This window comes from Nicotiana tomentosiformis, chromosome 12 (genome assembly GCF_000390325.3).
Source record: "Nicotiana tomentosiformis chromosome 12, ASM39032v3, whole genome shotgun sequence".
Classification (NCBI taxonomy): Eukaryota; Viridiplantae; Streptophyta; class Magnoliopsida; order Solanales; family Solanaceae; genus Nicotiana; species Nicotiana tomentosiformis.
This window is the reverse complement of record NC_090823.1, coordinates 60,409,408-60,426,296: the sequence shown is the minus strand read 5'-3', so window position 1 is coordinate 60,426,296 and position 16,889 is coordinate 60,409,408. Positions and strand designations below refer to the sequence as shown.

At 38.6% G+C, this 16,889-nt stretch overlaps 2 protein-coding genes across 9 annotated transcripts; both read left to right on the top strand.

Annotated features, from left to right (window-relative positions):
* The first annotated feature begins 10,940 nt into the window (after positions 1-10,940).
* Positions 10,941-16,261, top strand: LOC104110003 (uncharacterized). 8 transcript variants are annotated; one of them, XM_070191463.1, is made up of 5 exons: positions 10,941-11,688; positions 14,675-15,100; positions 15,179-15,778; positions 15,871-15,960; positions 16,034-16,261. In XM_070191463.1, the coding sequence occupies exons 2-5, from the start codon at positions 15,008-15,010 to the stop codon at positions 16,094-16,096; spliced, it is 846 nt and encodes a 281-aa protein (XP_070047564.1). In that variant the 5' UTR covers positions 10,941-11,688; positions 14,675-15,007; the 3' UTR covers positions 16,097-16,261. The 8 variants fall into 8 exon arrangements, with proteins under 8 accessions (XP_070047564.1, XP_009617735.1, XP_070047560.1 ...); XM_070191459.1 differs by lacking the exon at positions 10,941-11,688 and adding an exon at positions 12,261-14,322 and having other exon boundaries at positions 14,408-15,100; XM_070191460.1 differs by lacking the exon at positions 10,941-11,688 and adding an exon at positions 12,261-14,326 and having other exon boundaries at positions 14,408-15,100.
* Positions 13,541-14,326, top strand: LOC104110031 (serine/threonine-protein phosphatase 7 long form homolog). Its single transcript, XM_070190614.1, has 2 exons — positions 13,541-14,008; positions 14,207-14,326. Exons 1-2 carry the CDS (start codon positions 13,541-13,543, stop codon positions 14,324-14,326), a joined length of 588 nt encoding a protein of 195 aa, XP_070046715.1.
* Positions 16,262-16,889: the final 628 nt, after the last annotated feature.

Sequence of the window (16,889 nt, the reverse complement as noted above, 5' to 3'; positions counted from 1 at the left end):
TTTTATGCCTTACTATGAATATATATCATCCTTTATTCATCAAAATAATTCTTTCACTTTGCTCCTTATACATTGAGATAATTCCTTCTACACTCTTTGGTCAAATTACTTGTTATTTATCTCTTCATGTGCAAATGAATATTTTTTCCCTTTTTTTGCAATCCTTTAGTATAAATTTTCTCTTGTTGTAGTCATCCATCTAAAACTTGTTGACTCTAATTATGAGTCGTTTTTTCTTCAAGTATATTCTTGTAAGTTCAAGATTTTGTTCAAATACTTTGAGTTAACATGCATTCTTTAGGTACAATTCTTTTTTTATATTATTCAATTTACACTAAAATACCATTCTTTAATGCCCCTTTTATTCTTTCACATACTACATATTATTGCATATATATTTTGTCAAATATTTTACTATTCTCTATCTAGAACTCCTTTTGCACTCAACTTATCTTTTGGAATACGATTCCCTTGTCCGCTTTACATATATTTCATACGAGTAAATATATTTTAATCATTTCATTTCAAAATACCAAAAATACTTGCATACTTTATCTGCACATGATTCATTACATATTTAATATCATCACTGTTCATTCTAGTGAACGTTGATCATTATTTTACTCTTTGTAATAGTTGTAAGTATTTGTTGATCATTCTTTTGAACCTTCCATCCCTTTTTTGATTGAGTCCACAGGAACCACGTTTTTTGGTTTTTGAGGGATGCCTAATACCTTCACCTCGAGATAATTTAAACCCTTACTCAGAATCTCAACAGTTTCGTAGACCATAATCAAATGTACATTACAAAGTGTAGTATAAGTGTCCTAGTATACTTTAAATACTAGGTGGCGACTCTAAACTTTAATTAACCCTGTAGAGTACTATAAGTTGTAGTTTATTTTGTCTTATACAAAATAGGGTGCAACACGGAAAATGTGGCAATGTTCATCCCATGAATTGCAAATATGTGTCGATATCGAGCGTTTTATAGGGAGAATAGGTGATGCTTAGTCGTATGCAAGAACGAGACAAGGCAACGCTTAGCCTTGTGTGTGATGAGGGCAGTGCTTAGCCCTATGTAGAAGAAGGCAATGTTTAGCCTTATGCAATAGTAGAAGCAATGCTTAGCCTCATGCAATGTAATAGAGACAGTGCTTAGTCTCATACAAGGAAAGGCATCGTTTAGCCTTTTCACGATATAATGGAGGCGGTGCTTAGCCTCATGCAACGTAATGAGGGCATCGTTTAGCTCTATGCAGAGAAAGGCAGCATTAGCCGTATGCAATAATGGAGGCAGTGCTTAGCCTCATGCAAAGAATGAGGGCAACGTTTAGCCCTATGCAGAGAAAGGCAGTGCTTAGCCTTCTGCAATGATGAGGGCAGTTCTTCGCCCTATGCAATGAGTGAGGGCAGCGCTTAGACCTATGCAGAGAAAGCAACGATTAAATGTGGAAGGGAAAGTGATCCTTAGGTTGACGTGTTTGTGCTTGGTGACTTCCGTCGGTGTGAAGATATCATTCTTGTTATATTTTATTGGGAATGCTTGTTATATCCATTATGCCTGCATCCAAAGAAAAATCATGACTTTTTGGGGGAAAGTCCGGTTCGTGCCTTTGATTCCTCATTTCACCTTTGCTCCTCGCCTTGACGCCTTGTTCGAGTCGCCCTGGGCAACCTCTGGCTACTACAGAAATGAAATTTTTGAAAATATGCATTTGTGATAAATCATTTGTGAGAAATCCAGTTGCTTTAAAAATAATGAACAAAAGTAAATAGTTTGGTCGAATCATAGACCGTGGCATGCTTTGAGACATTGCGACCTTCTTATTTTGGAATTTTGAGGACCCCCCCCCCCTCAAAATTCTGCCCTAGTTTAATGTATACTCCCGGCGATACACTTCTTGGCGATCCTTGACGTAATGAGATTGAAAAAAACTCAAAATCTTTCCCTGGTTCCTGACCGTAGAGGGGAATGCAGATTTTATTATGATGTGACTGAACACACGTGGTTGCCTACGTATCCCCTCTTAAACGGGAATCAGGTCAAGCGTAATTCAGGTTACATCAAAATAAAGCACAAACATAATCTTAAACATAATATCTCTTGACGGCATCCGAATTGATAGGTTTTGGCCATATTTCTCCATCCATCTCTACAAGTGTAAGCATTCCTCTTGTCAGTACTCGGTGAACCATGTAAGGGCTTAGCCAGTTAGGTGAGAATTTTCCTTTTGCGTTGTCCTGGTGCGGGAAGATCCGCTTCAACACCAATTGCCCCGGTGTGAATTGCCTTGATCTAACCTTTTTGTTGAAAGCCCTTGCCATTCTATTCTGGTAGAGTTAACCGTGACACACTGCGTTTATCCTCTTACCGTCAATGAGAGACAGTTGCTCGTACCGACTCTATATCCATTCTGCATAGCTGAGCTCGGCCTCATGTATAATTTTTAGGAAGGAATCTCCACCTCGATGGGTATAACAGCTTCGGTACCATAGACCAGTAGATAGGGGGTTTCCCCAGTTGACGTACGAACTGTGGTGCGGTACCTGAGCAAAGCAAATGGTAGATTCTCATGCCATTGCTTGTAGTTTTCCACCATATTCCTTAATATTTTCTTGATGTTCTTGTTAGCGGCTTCCACGGCTCCATTCATTTGTGATCTATATGCTGCAGAATTCCGGTGCTTGATCTTGAATGTTTCACACATGGTTTTCATTAGATCACTGTTGAGATTGGCGACATTGTTGGTAATGATTGAATCAGGTACTCCAAATCGACAAACAATACGATCCCGAAATTCAATTGGTTAGATGACGTCCATATCCCAAGTAGAGAAAGGCCAGGGTGAATGTCACGACCCAAACCGATAGGCCGCGACGGGCACCAAGTGCCTTACTTAACAGAGCACCAATGTAACGTATCTTTCTTATCATACCATCATGGGTAAATGGGCCAGAAGTGACGTCATGAGATAACCAGAATAAAACATAAGGGAATACGAGACATAAGATGACCACACATGATATAAAAACTTATACATATGACATACGAGCCTCTAAGGCCGACATGATCATTTGTATACTCAAAACATAGGCCGACAAGGCCATACAAGTATCCATATACATGACATCTGTCTACAAGCCTTTAAGATTACATAAATGTCAAAAAGGTCAGGACAGGGCCCTGCCATACTAATCAATACATGCCCTAATCATACTGACCAAATAGGCAACTCCGGAGCAAGTGGAGTGCACCAACACTTTCCGTTGAGCTGATAGCCTACTAGGAGGACTCTCAACCTGTTTATCGGGACCTGAAGGCATGAAACGCAGCATCCCCAGGCAAAAGGGACGTCAGTACAAATAAAGTACCGAGTATATAAGGCATGACAGTAGTATATAAAAGACATGAAAGCAACATGGAGTAAGGAACTCAACCTGTAATTCTGAATAGCTCTATGAATCATGAAAAATTTATAATGTCATGCATGTGCGTATAAATATCATACCATGCATAGGTATATGCGTACATGGCATCATCAAGCCTCTAAGGGCATCCCATCATATCATCTCAGCCACTGTGGGCGAAATCATCAACGTATACCAGCTGATTAGGTGGTGGTGCATATATAATTCCATAACCTTTCCCCATACCCCATATATATATATATATAATATATGCGTATATAACGCCATCTGCTCATAGGTCAATGTACATGTATAAATGAATGCAATGCATGAGAAGTAAGTCAATAAGATCTCTCGGAATGTCATAAAATCATTATGCCTTCGATTAATATCATGAAATAAACTTTATCATCTTACGTATTTTCTGAGACCCATGAACTGACGATAGAATAATAAGACATATAGGGAATCAAGAACATAGGCAACCAGTACTTCTAAGAATAAAATCATTTATGAAAGTTGCATGCTTGCTCGTTTCGTTGTATCATATGGATCATGCCAAAAGGAAAGAAGGGATAGCCTTAACATACCTCAAGCCGTCAATGCAACTCAACAACAAGTTTATGACAACTAGAGCGACAACCCTATAACAAAGAAATACATGTACAACTTAGATGGCGCTAGTATATCACGTATCTCAAACGATAACTCGATTCTAAAATAAAACGGGCAGCATTTCCCCTGATTTTATTGCTCCCTCAAGCCTACTATAGGAGAGAAACAAACACAATACAATCAGCAACTCAAAAATAATCCAACTACAATTCGGGACCTTCGAAACAACAAAACCCCTAAATATACCATAACACACCCAATCAACAAGTTATCAATTAGCCTGAAATTGCAACAACAAGCGACCAGCCTACTACCCTTCCACAAGTGGCATTTCTCCACGCCCTTCATCCTTCCAAACTCTATAAATTAGCAGCACAATCGGCCAAAATGAGCGAACTACAAAACAGTCCACTAAAAGTGAAATAAATCGAACTCACGGCTTCCGATCACTGTCCCGTGAGTTCTAACTATTAGGAAACGAATTTATCAACCTTCCTAGATATTTAAAAGCTTAAATACAGAAAGTAGATGTTTTCTTAACTATGAAGTACCTTCCAAAACTCAAACTACAAAGAAAAAGAGAGGTGATATAGCGATACTTACGTCGTAGGGATCATTCTAGTGTTATCGCTTCTTGATTTCATACCCGGGATGTTAATATTTATTGAAACCCTAGAAGAGAGCTTAAGGATATGTTTATGGGTGTTCTCTGGTCGTGTGCTGTGGAACAATGGAGATAAAGACGACCTAAGACCTCAATATATCAACTTTTGAAAAGTCGAAGAGGTGCTAGTTTGGCACCCTATCATTGGCCCTTTTTCCGACGCTTATATATTTTTATCTGAATGTCGTATAAATGAACGGTTAAAAGCATTGGAAACTACATTCCAAGACTTTCAATTTAGTATATAATATGGCACAAAAAGACATCATATAATACATAAAATGTATTGCTCAAAAAGCTTCAGTGACACACCTACTTGTCACCTATGCAGTCTGCGCAGTCTCGCAAAACTAAAAATATCTCTAATCCAATGTTGTATCAATAAAAGGTTTAATGCGTTAGAAAATAGACTCGTATATCTTCAATTTGACATGTGGATTATCCTGTAATTCCAAGTATATTGGGAGAAAAGCTCCACTACATTTGACCTAACTTTCAACACATTTATGAATGTAACTTGTGATGACCTTTGCCAACTTTTGTTCCACAACTCGCTTGACTTAAAAACGTAACACACGACTATCATAAGCCTAAAATAACTCATAACAAAACCTCCTTATAATGTTAATAACCCTATTCTTATCCCAAGATTACATGTTATAATATTCCCAACTTGTCGACTTTCGACGAAACTTATTTTCTTCAATTTGTTTAGCTTCTAAGCCTTTCAACCCTCTTGGTACATGTTATCCATATCTTAAAGATTTGTAATCTTCAAGGTAACATGATGAACTTACTTTATGTACTTTCAAAGATGATCTCATTTCTGAGCTTACATCAATTAACTTACGACGTACTTTCACGTACGAAAATATGGGGTGTAACAGTGAACTCGTTACATTGAGTTCGTTGGGTGGCACCCGTATCATATCAGCATGTACCTGGCATTGGTGGCACTTCTGTACATATTTGATGCAGTTTGTCTCCATAGTCATCCAGAAATACCCTGCCCTTAATATCTTATTGGCTAGAACGAACCCATTCATGTGACACTACTAGAAACACAGGTTTTCCCACAGCAAAATCAGTGGAAAAATTGAGTTTTCACACCATATTCCCACCGAAACGAATCACCCAGAAAAGGCCTGGTCGGAAAAAACTTCCCAGAGAAGTAGTGGGAAGTTTTCCACGGTTTTCCTAGTTAAGATTTAATAGGAAAAATAATGAAGTTTTCCATCAACAATCCGTGGGAAGTATTATTAGTAATTTTTATTATTTTAATATATTAGCGAGGGAAGTGGTGGGAAAAATGCATGTAATGAAAACAAAAGTATGAACTTCCCCACCGATATCAGTAGGAATCACGCAAGATCTGTAACTAAAAGGACGAACCTTCCCACAGATTCAGTGGGAAGTCTGGAAAATATTTTTGTGCATTGTCTACTTTTTATACTGCACCACCTACCAAACAAAAAATACAACCACCAATAACAAGCCTAAATACAATTAAATATTCACATACAAAATTCAGCATTGATTCTGATCCATTTCATAAATATCCAACCAAAACAGAAAATACAACAAACCAATAATGCAACTAAACACTCAAATAAAAAATTCAGCATTCAATCTTATCCAATTGAATGAACTCCTCCAACGATTGTTTGAAATTCCGCAAGTCCATATAACTCTCCTGGGATGGTTGGATTGGCTTTCCTGGATCATCGGTTGGTTGGCTTTCAATGAACTCCTCCAACGATTGTTTGAAAGTATTCTGCAAAAAGGTTACAACTATTATATGAAAGGAAAAGCTTTCACACTTCATAAAGCTAAATCGAGTTCAAAATCTAATAATAATCCTCTAACCTTTGATTTTACATGAGTGGATATGATATTGCCTTTGATTTTACATGAGTGAAAGTTCCTTGGACAAGAATGGAGGATTTGCAAAGAAGAGAATGAGAGAAAATGAGAGTGAAAATGAAAAGAAAGAAGAAGAGATGTACTATAATAGGAAAGACATTCCCACTGATTCACTGGGAATATTTGTGGGAATTGTCTTATTAAATTCATTTTATTTTTGTGAAATTCTTTTAACCTCGCGGGTTTTTTGGACCAAAATTTAAATTTCAAAATTTTAAATTTCCCATTACATTTGTGGGAACATTAAAATAATTTTTTATCTTTAGATTCCCACCGTTTCACTGGGAAGAGTTTAATAATTTTATATAGTAATTTTTCTAATGTATTCCCCACTGATTCGGTGGGAAATAAATTGCATATTATTTTTCGCCAAATAATTCCCACCTATAGTCTGTGGGAACGTTTTTAAAAAAAGATAAAAGAAAACCCTTCCATTTTCCACTGCATCTTTGGGAACATTAAAATAGTTTTTTATCTTTAGATTCCCACCGTTTCACTAGGTAAAGTTTAATAATTTTACATAGTAATTTTTCTAATGTATTTCCCACTGATTCGGTGGGAAATAAATTGCACACTTTTTTGTGCTAAATAATTCCCACCTATAATCTGTGGGAATGTTTTAAAGAAAAAGGTAAAAGAAAACCCTTCCATTTCCCACTGAGTTTCTCTAAATTGCTGTGGGAACTGCCACTGATAATATATCTGTGGAAAATTTCCCTAGAAAATTTGTATTTTTCTAGTAGTGTGAGGTCCATAGGTTCCAGCGTGTATTTCTTCGAGCAATCTAGATGCCTCATTGGCATCGACACATCGCAGCAATCCCAAGTCAGAAGTACTTCTATATCGAATTCCTCCGCTCAGAAAGAAGTGGTTGGCCAATCTTCGAAGCGTGTGCTTCTGAGTGTGTGTAGTATTTCTTGGGTATTGTGTAGTATTTCCTGTGTATTCTCTTGATATCGTGAAACCATGGATTTCTATCAAACTCTTCTTGAACATGAGCAGAATAAGCGAGCTGCTTACGGATCTCTATCAGAATAGGATCGATGAAATTCTTGTTTGGATGTTGTATCATGGAAGACAAGGTAGCCAGCGCATCTGCGAACTCGTTCTGAATCCTCGAGACATGTTTGAATTCTATCTTTGTGAACCTCTTGATCAAATCTTGCACACAATGCAAGTATGGTAATATTTTAGTGTTCTTGGTAGCCTATTCTCCAAGTACCTGGTGTACTAGTAGATCTGAATCTTCGATTACTAGTAACTCTTGAATATTCATGTCGATGGCCAGTCTGAGTCCCAAGATGCAAGCCTCATATTCTACTATATTTTTTGTGCATGGGAACCTGAGCTTGGCGGACACCGACTAGTGTTGACCGATTTCTGATACCAAAATAGCTTTGATGCCCACTCCTTTGAAGTTTCCGGCTCCGTCGAAAAATATCCTCCAAACATCATACGTTTCAGCAATATCTTCCCCCCACAAACGACACTTTCTTATCGGGAAATTACGTCTTCAATAGTTCGTATTCTCCATCTACGGGGTTCTCCGCCAGTTGATCTGACAATGCTTGCCCCTTGACCGCCTTCTGAGTCATATAGATAATGTCGAACTCACTTAGAAATATCTGCCACATGGCTAACTTACCCGTAGGCATGGGTTCTAAAAGATGTATTTTAGTGGATCCATCCTTGATATGAGATATGTAGTGTATGCGCAGAAGTAGTGTCGCGATGTTTGGGCTATCCATGTCAAAGCACAACAGGTGCGCTTCAGCAAAGAGTATCGGGCCTCGTAAGGTGTGAACTTCTTACTCAAATAGTATATCGCCTGCTCTTTTCTCCCGATTTCATAATGTTTCCCCAGGATGCAACCAAAGGCTCCATCCAACATGGATAAGTATAACAGTAAAGGTCTTCCGAGTTCTGGTGGGACCAACACGGGCGGCTTAGAAAAGTACTCCTTGATTTTGTCGAAAGCCTTTTGACATTCTTCGGCCCAGCTCGTTGCAACATCTTTCCTTAGTATTTTGAAGATCGACTCATATATCACCGTTGACTGTGCTATAAAATGGCTGATAGAGTTGAGGCATCCCAGAAAACTCATCATATCCTTCTTGTTCATTGGCGATGGCAAGTCTTGAATAGTTTTGATTTTTGACAGGTCTAGCTCAATACCGCGGTGACTGACGATGAAACCCAGCAGTTTTTCAGTAGGGACTCCGAAAGCACATTTTGCCGGATACAACTTCAAATTGTACTTTTGAAGCCAGTTAAAAAACTTTCTCAGGTCTGCTATGTAATTCGAACTTCTCTTAGATTTGATGATTACATTATCCACGTACACCTCTATTTCCTTGTGTATCATATCGTGGAAAAGAGTAGTCATGGCCCTCATGTAAGTAGCCCCAGTATTCTTCAAACCAAATGGCATCATTTTATAATAATATATTCCTCATGGCGTGACGAAGGCTATCTTTTTGGCGTCTTCTTCATCCATCCAAATCTGGTGATATCCTGCGAAACAATCTACAAAGTATTGGAGTTCATGCTTGGCGCAGTTGTTAGTCTGTATCTGTATGCTGGACAATGGAAAATCATCCCTAGGACTTGCTCTGTTCAGATCTCGATAGTAAATGCACACTCTGACTTTCCCAGCTTTCTTTGGAACCGGCACAATGTTGGCTAGCCAGGTTGGGTACTCGACCACTCGAAGGGCGTTGGCTTTGAATTGCTTGGTAACCTTTTAATTTATCTTCAGACTCATATCTGGCTTGAATTTCCTAAGCTTCTGCTTTACCGACGGACACATGGGGTTAGTAGGTAACTTGTGAGCTACTATGGGCATGCTTAACCCAGTCATGTCGTCTTAGGACCATGCAAAAATATCCTCATATTCCTTTAGAAATCTGATGTACTATTCCTTCTCTGATGGCGATAGATGAATGCTAATACGAGTTTCTTTGACTGTTTTAGAATCTCCTAAGTTAACTGCCTCAATTTCTTCCAAATTGGACTTTGGGTTGTTCTCAAAATTCTCTACCTTTTTGACAATTTCCTCAGGTATTATATCATCTTCCAAGTCATCCGAATCTCTTTCCTTATGTTGCATTGTCTCACTTACATGTCACAGCCGTAGGTTCATCAGGATATGTAATAATTACGCTGAAAAGAATGTAGAAAGATAATAATAAATAAATGAAAAACAATAATGCATTAATAAAACTTAAAATTGTCAACAAGTACGACTCGATGTCTCGAGAAATTATTTCAAAACAAAACACTGAAAATGTCTTAAATGCTCAAAAATAATTTTAAAATAAATCATGCTAATTCTGCCAAGGCTACCCAGGTACTCGGTGAGCCCGGGATGGTGCAGCAGTCCAGTTCTTAAGAATAACTCCTTCTCCTACTGTGTGAATGGTAAGGTCTTCCTCCTCCTCCAAGATTGCACTGCAGTCCATATCTTCCTCGTCCAGAAACAGCTTCCTCATACCGGCCAAAACTTCGTCTTCCTCGGATCCCTAAATTACATCAGTCTCGTAGAATGTCTGGTGCAGCGTGTGGTATGGGTTGTTCCAATAGATAGTAAGAGGCAAGCCACATCGGTGTCTAATCTTGATATTCTTGCACGGTATATTCATACCTGAGACCAAAGGTTATGCCACGATATTGTGGTCGTATTGGTTTCGTAATCCCTTGAAGTTTTGGGCCAAGACCCTTGCCTGGTTCATACCCCAACCACATCAGTATGCTCTCTATATTATTGCTCTACCATCGACCCTTCTCAATTGCGTTTATTGGCTCAATATTGTGGTATGTTTCTCCTCCCAATTTCCTCTTGTTCTTGATAGCTTACACAATCTGGTTGGTTTATATAGGGTTACTTCCATCCCCGTGAATAATCACCGTTGACAGTCAATTTTGACCCTTCGTATTTTAAAAATTGACTTCTACAGGCGTCCTAGTAAAAAATGATAAAAATATAGTTTTTTTGTATATTATTTAGCTTTAATGCAATTTATTGATAATTACTCTTTTTTTTTTACAAAATATGAGAATTTTTATCATTTAATTGCAATTAGTTAAATACTACCGTTATTGTGCGGTTTTCTAAATTTTAAGAAACTTATTTATAACGGTCCTATTTTTCAACATTAGGATATTCTATCGGTTTATTGTCTTTTCAAAAATAAAATAATAATTACTACGATACAATTGTAGTAGTTATATTTTTGAGTAAATACTACAAAACATTCTAATTAAATAATTATATTTTAATTCACAGCACAATCTAGTAATTATATGAAAGACAGTGGAATTGATTTTAAAATACGGATCAAGTCCGATCAAATTCAATGTTCCGTCAATATCTGTTTGATAAAATATTTGATGTGACTAGACATTGACGCGGCATGACACTGATGTGACATGTCATGTGATATGATATTACATTGATGTGAGTCTAGTAGCCTTCAGCCGCCTCCTATCTCAAAAAGGGACTCTCTCAACTCCAAGAGAGAACAGTCGCATCTCCATTTTTGGTGACTCCCCTTTGTCTCTCACCCTCACTTCTCAATAGACAGCTGCTTCCCCCTTTATTTTTCATCTGTTTTCCCTCAACCTTGAGAGACAAAGCTTGCGCCTTCTCCATGGTTGTCGTCACTGGAGGTGATGACCGGCGACGGCCATGACTTCACCCCTTCTCTCATCTCCCCCTCTCTTTTCCCCCATGTTTGTTCCTTAATGGCTTTGCTCAAAACCCGACGAAAATAATTATATTTGTTCGAACGCAAACAGATCTGACCGGATCTGTGTTTTTCGGTCGACTCTGGCGAAGTCATGTTCTCTTGATGTTGCTGGTGCTATTCCGGTGTCATCGCTGTTGAAGTAGCGCCGCTGGCCTTTGATAATGAAGCTAAGATCTAGAGAAACATGAAACCTTATCTTTCCGGCGACCTCTGTATTTTGCGGCCACTTGTTCTTGCGCCTTCCTCCAACAATTTGAGGCCTTTGGTTGTGGTTGTTTGCTCTGTTTGGACGTTATTACTCATGAGTTCGTGTCGCCTGTTCGCCGGGTATTTTGTTTATTGTTTGAACCGTATGGTGATAGTTTATACTGATTGATTAATGCCATATCTTGGTTTGAAAGTGGTTTGTGATACCACTGTTGGCTGTCGCTTCAGTTTGTTCTTGTTCTCTTGTGAAAGCCCATTTGCTTTTTTGACACATCACATGAGAATTACCCGTTACAACTCATGGATTTGACCACTACTGTTTGTTGCTCTTTCATTAACGTAGAATTCGAAACAAAAATGTGGTTTTTTTGGATTCAAATAATCAAAATATGAAGGAAAAAAAAACAACTTGGGAACCATAATATATATAGCGCGGTATTTCACCGCACTATACCTTAACTGCACGTTTGTCCGTTAAGGTATAGCGCGGTGAAATACCGCGCTATACTTGAACTCAAATGGGCGGAAAGGTATAGCGCACATATGTACTGCGCTATACGATAGCGCTTTATATATGCGCGCTATACCTACACAAATAAGCCGGCCATCTTCTTCCCCAAACAAAACAGAACACACCCCCCCTTAAAAACTCCCAACAGCGGTCCCCCCAATTTTTTAGCAAAAAATAAGTAAAAAAACTCGCTTGGAGCCCATCGGTCCCACAAAAAGTGTAGATTCTCGGTTTCACATCCTAGCTAAGGCGTTATCTCGTAGTGGATTGCTCATTTTGGCTCCAAATCACTAAATCTTCAAGTTTTCAGAAAATTAAAATCGAGATATTCCGACTTAGTTTTTGTTAAAACTCATGTATAAAAAATGCCTATTAGTTATTTTTTACTGTATTCTATGTTATTTCATGATTATTTTGCGATTTAATTAATTTGTTATTTTTTATCCAGATTATATTATTAGTATGCTAAAATAATTAGTATAATTGAGAAATTGTTATTAGTCGTTAGAAAAAATGTTAATTAGTTAATTTTTACTGTGGTATATGTTTTTTCGTTATTGTTTTGTGATTAAATTAATTTTTTATTTTTATTCGGTTTAGATTATTTATTTGCTAAAATACTAGTAAAATAGATAAATTGTTATTTTAGGAATAATTAACCTTATTTAGATGTTATTGTTGTACATATATGAATATGTGACCTTATTTACCAAATCTTATGCCCTAATGTAGTGCTCGTATTTGTAATGTAGTGCCCTTTTAGCGTAGTAAAATGTAGTGCCCTTTAGCATAGTATCTTTGTAGTTATTGAAATTAATCATTTAATTATCTGTTAAACCCAAAAGTATCTGAAAAAAACTGGTAGTTCAAACACAAACTCTCTCGAATTCTAGTCAACAAACGTAAGAAAATAACATTAGAAAATAACAATAGTTGTCAAACTAAGTATTGTTATATGAATATTTAATAATTAAATCCTGTATAGTTATGAAAATTAATTATTTAATTTTATTATAGTAAAAAATAGGTGAGTAGCAAATAAACATATAAAATAATAAACTAACATATAAAATAACAGACCTGTTGAGTGATAAATTGGAGAAATTTTCTCATCATGAACACAAGAACATTGGATACCTTGGTGCAACTGGGCCTCAAATATCGAGTCCGGAATAAAAATGTGGTTCATTTGGACTCACACTAAGTATTGTTATATGAATATTTAATAATTAAATCCTGTATAGTTATGAAAATTAATTTTTTTAATTTTATTATAGTAAAAAATAGGTGAGTAACACACAAACATATAAAATAATAAACTAACATATAAAACAATAAACTAATATATAAAATAAGAAACAAACATATTAAATAGTAAACTAACATATAAAATATTAAAGATGTTAAGCAATGAAAAAAAAATATACTTTAATTAATACTGTTCAATTTACAATAATCGTCATGGAGGTTCCGCATGTGGATCCCGGACCTGCCTCGCTAGAGCTACTGTTGCTACAGGCCGAGCATAGGTCTTCGTACATATGGGAGGGGCAGTTATTGGCCCAGACGTTCCGTGCTAGACGAGTAGACGATATGTGGGACTTTCTTAGAGCCCACCATCTCCAATCACGTATAGTCAGACGCCTTCAGGATACGGGTTTCTATAGGATTATTGAGATCGGCCGGTTGCAGCTGGATTTATCGTTGATCACGGCTTTGATAGAGCGGTGGCGACCGGAGACGCACACATTTCATTTACCCATTGGCGAGGCTACTATCATGCTTCAGGACGTGGAGGTTCTGTATGGGCTGCCGGTTGATGGACATCCTGTAGCTTTACCGTATGCTCTCAGAGATTATACGGGATTGCAATACATGGAGATGTTGCAGCGGCTCACCGGTTTCCAGCCAGCGGAGGAGGCTGTATTGGTTGGGGCTAGTCGTCTGTAGTTGACGCTCGTCTGACTACATCTGGAGGCGATCCATGCGGACATTACGGATGATACACCGGATCTTCATATTAACCGGTACATGAGATTGTTGATGCTTCTTATGTTTGGAGGGGTATTGTTCCCGAACACTTCAAAAAACCTAGTCAGCTTGAGATTTATTCATCATCTTGAGCAGTTAGATGATCTACCTGGTTACAGTTGGGGTGCAGCTGTTCTTGGTCTCTTGTATAGGCAGATGTGCCGGGCGAGCATGGGCATCCAAAGAGACATTGCCGGATTTTTGCCGTTGCTGTAGGTGAAAACATAGTCAATTATTTTCATGATTATAACATACATAGTAAAAATATACCTTAAATGTTACGTCCACATTGTATAGGTTTGGGCCTGGGAGCGGTTCCTGCAATTGCAGCCACCTCTACCACCCATCTCTCCGGATGCACCACCTCCACCGTTTCTCCCTTTAGCTAGGAGGTGGGTTGATAAGCGAGGCTACGGACGCGAGGTCGAGGCTCGACATAATCTCCCCTATTGCAGGGATTTGTTGGATTTGTTGGCGGGCATGCAAGTACATGTATACTTAAGTTTACTTGGCCTGGCTTTATATGTGTTGCGTATAATCACGATTCCTGTTTTTACTTAATAGTTCATTTGGAGGCCATATAACGACGAGCTAATAGCTGGTTTGCAAGATTATTGCTCGACCGGCCGACTTATGTGGAGCTCTTTCGTCCCGTTGATGTGTCTCGATATTGTCGAGCATCATGCCACTGAGCGAGTCCTTCGCCAGTTTGGTCGACCCCAGCTTGTACTTACTCCGCCCGCTTGGCTTAGGACACATTACTAGCGGGATGATCGTTCCAAGGTTGACCAGACATACGTGGCCTGGCTAGAGGTGCAGATTGATATTTGGGACCGTTGGCATGACCTGATTCCGCCACCCCCTCCACCAAAGCATACGGATGGTGAGCATGAGTATATGGTCTGGTACCACAGCGTTACCCGACTTTTCATCGGGAATCCCGTTCATCACGCCGGCGGTCGGTACATTCCATACACCGGGAGGCATGAGGCACTGATAAGTTATCTGTTATACTTACTTATAACGTTAACCAAGCGTTCCGTAATTAATATTTTACATGTTGTGCAGGCTATTGGCTTACATCTGTTCTACCAGTTAGGGCTGCAGATGCAGCAGTATACCGGCGAGGGAGCGGCCGCTTTGCATGAGTATGGCTGCCAGGTTACAGATATGGCTTCCCGGACATGGAGGCGAGCCCGAGATGACAAGCGCTTAGGATACGAGGCTAATTATCTGCTGCCAGAGCAGTACCATCCTGGGCCAGTAGTGGAGCCTGAACGTGATCGACGTGGCAGGCGTGCCCAGAGAGAAAGAGGTGTCCCACGAGGTTGTGGTGGTCAGTGGGGACGTGGTCCCCAACAACGGGGCGTTGAGCCACCTGTTGAGGATTTTGGAGTTGATCATCCGGGTGACCACCCTGAGCCAGACAATGCTCCTCATGATATGCCGTCATTCAGCCTTCAGCTAACGCCAGGGACTTCACAGGTGTACTCGTCAGCTCCATTGTTGATCGCGGGCACGACCATTATGCGACAAGAGTGGGATAAGTACTTTCCTGGTCCCCCAGAGCCATCGAGGATTGTTGATGATCGTCCGACACGAGATATGCATAGTGGGCGCAGACTGAGTTATGGGTCATCATCGAGGGATGCCGAGGATCTTTCACAGGTGCAGGTTTTTTTGTATTACTATTATTTATATTTATTTTTATCTCATTGATTAATCATCAATATCTATAGCGTTTTTATTTTTTTTTAAAGACATCATCCTCGCCCGTCACGGAGGCCACTTTATGCGATACTGACATGGCTGAGATGGATGATTATATTGAGGAGCCCGCCGAGACCATGGTAAGATCATTAAAAAAATTTTAGCTAACACGTACATTAGTAATATATAATAAAATATCTTATTATTCTGTAGGTTACTGCTGGACCGAGCCTGCCAGCCTTATCGACGATCATGCTGAAGCTCATCCTCCGATAAAGAGGCGACGTGATGAGGATGATCCTGATAGTGTAGCCGGGCGGGATGGGATGTGCCTCAGGCCAGCCAATGCTTTAAAGCATACAGGCTGTGGGACACATTGACATTTTTTATTATCTGTACATATGACATTCAGTATATATTAGCAACATTATTTATGTTTTACATTATTTGCGTATGTGTTTATATTTCTCGGGTTATTTATTAGTTAAATACTACAACACAAAAACAAAAACAATAACTTAACATAATTTAAATTCGGTACAATTAATGAAAATACATGACACGTAAAACATAAAGATAAAATACTACACTCAACACATCCATGTGTTTGTTTAGTTACTATCGCCCATTATTCCGTGCTTCAACCACTTAAATTGCTCTTCCAACCTATTTTTTTCTTCTTCTGCCTCTTTTAGTTTCTCCTGTACTGCCGCAAGTTGTTATTGTAGTTTAAAGATCTGGAGTACGTATTCACCGATCATATTCCAAACATACTACAAACATGATTTGTAGTATTCCTTGTTAATGGGTTCATCATACCATTCTTCAAATCTACATTGATTTCTGTCCTACCAATGGGGATTATAACACAACACTATTAATTAACATGTTATATAAAAAATATTAACAAACTCTTTTTCCAAAATAATAATTTACATGTTGTTGACATATCCAGCGTCTGCACCCCATATTACTATATGACTAACATGGCTTCAAAATCGCACGTTTGCCGCAATAACACCTTGGTACGTCATTGCGTCCAGACATTTCTTAATGCAAGAATAATGAA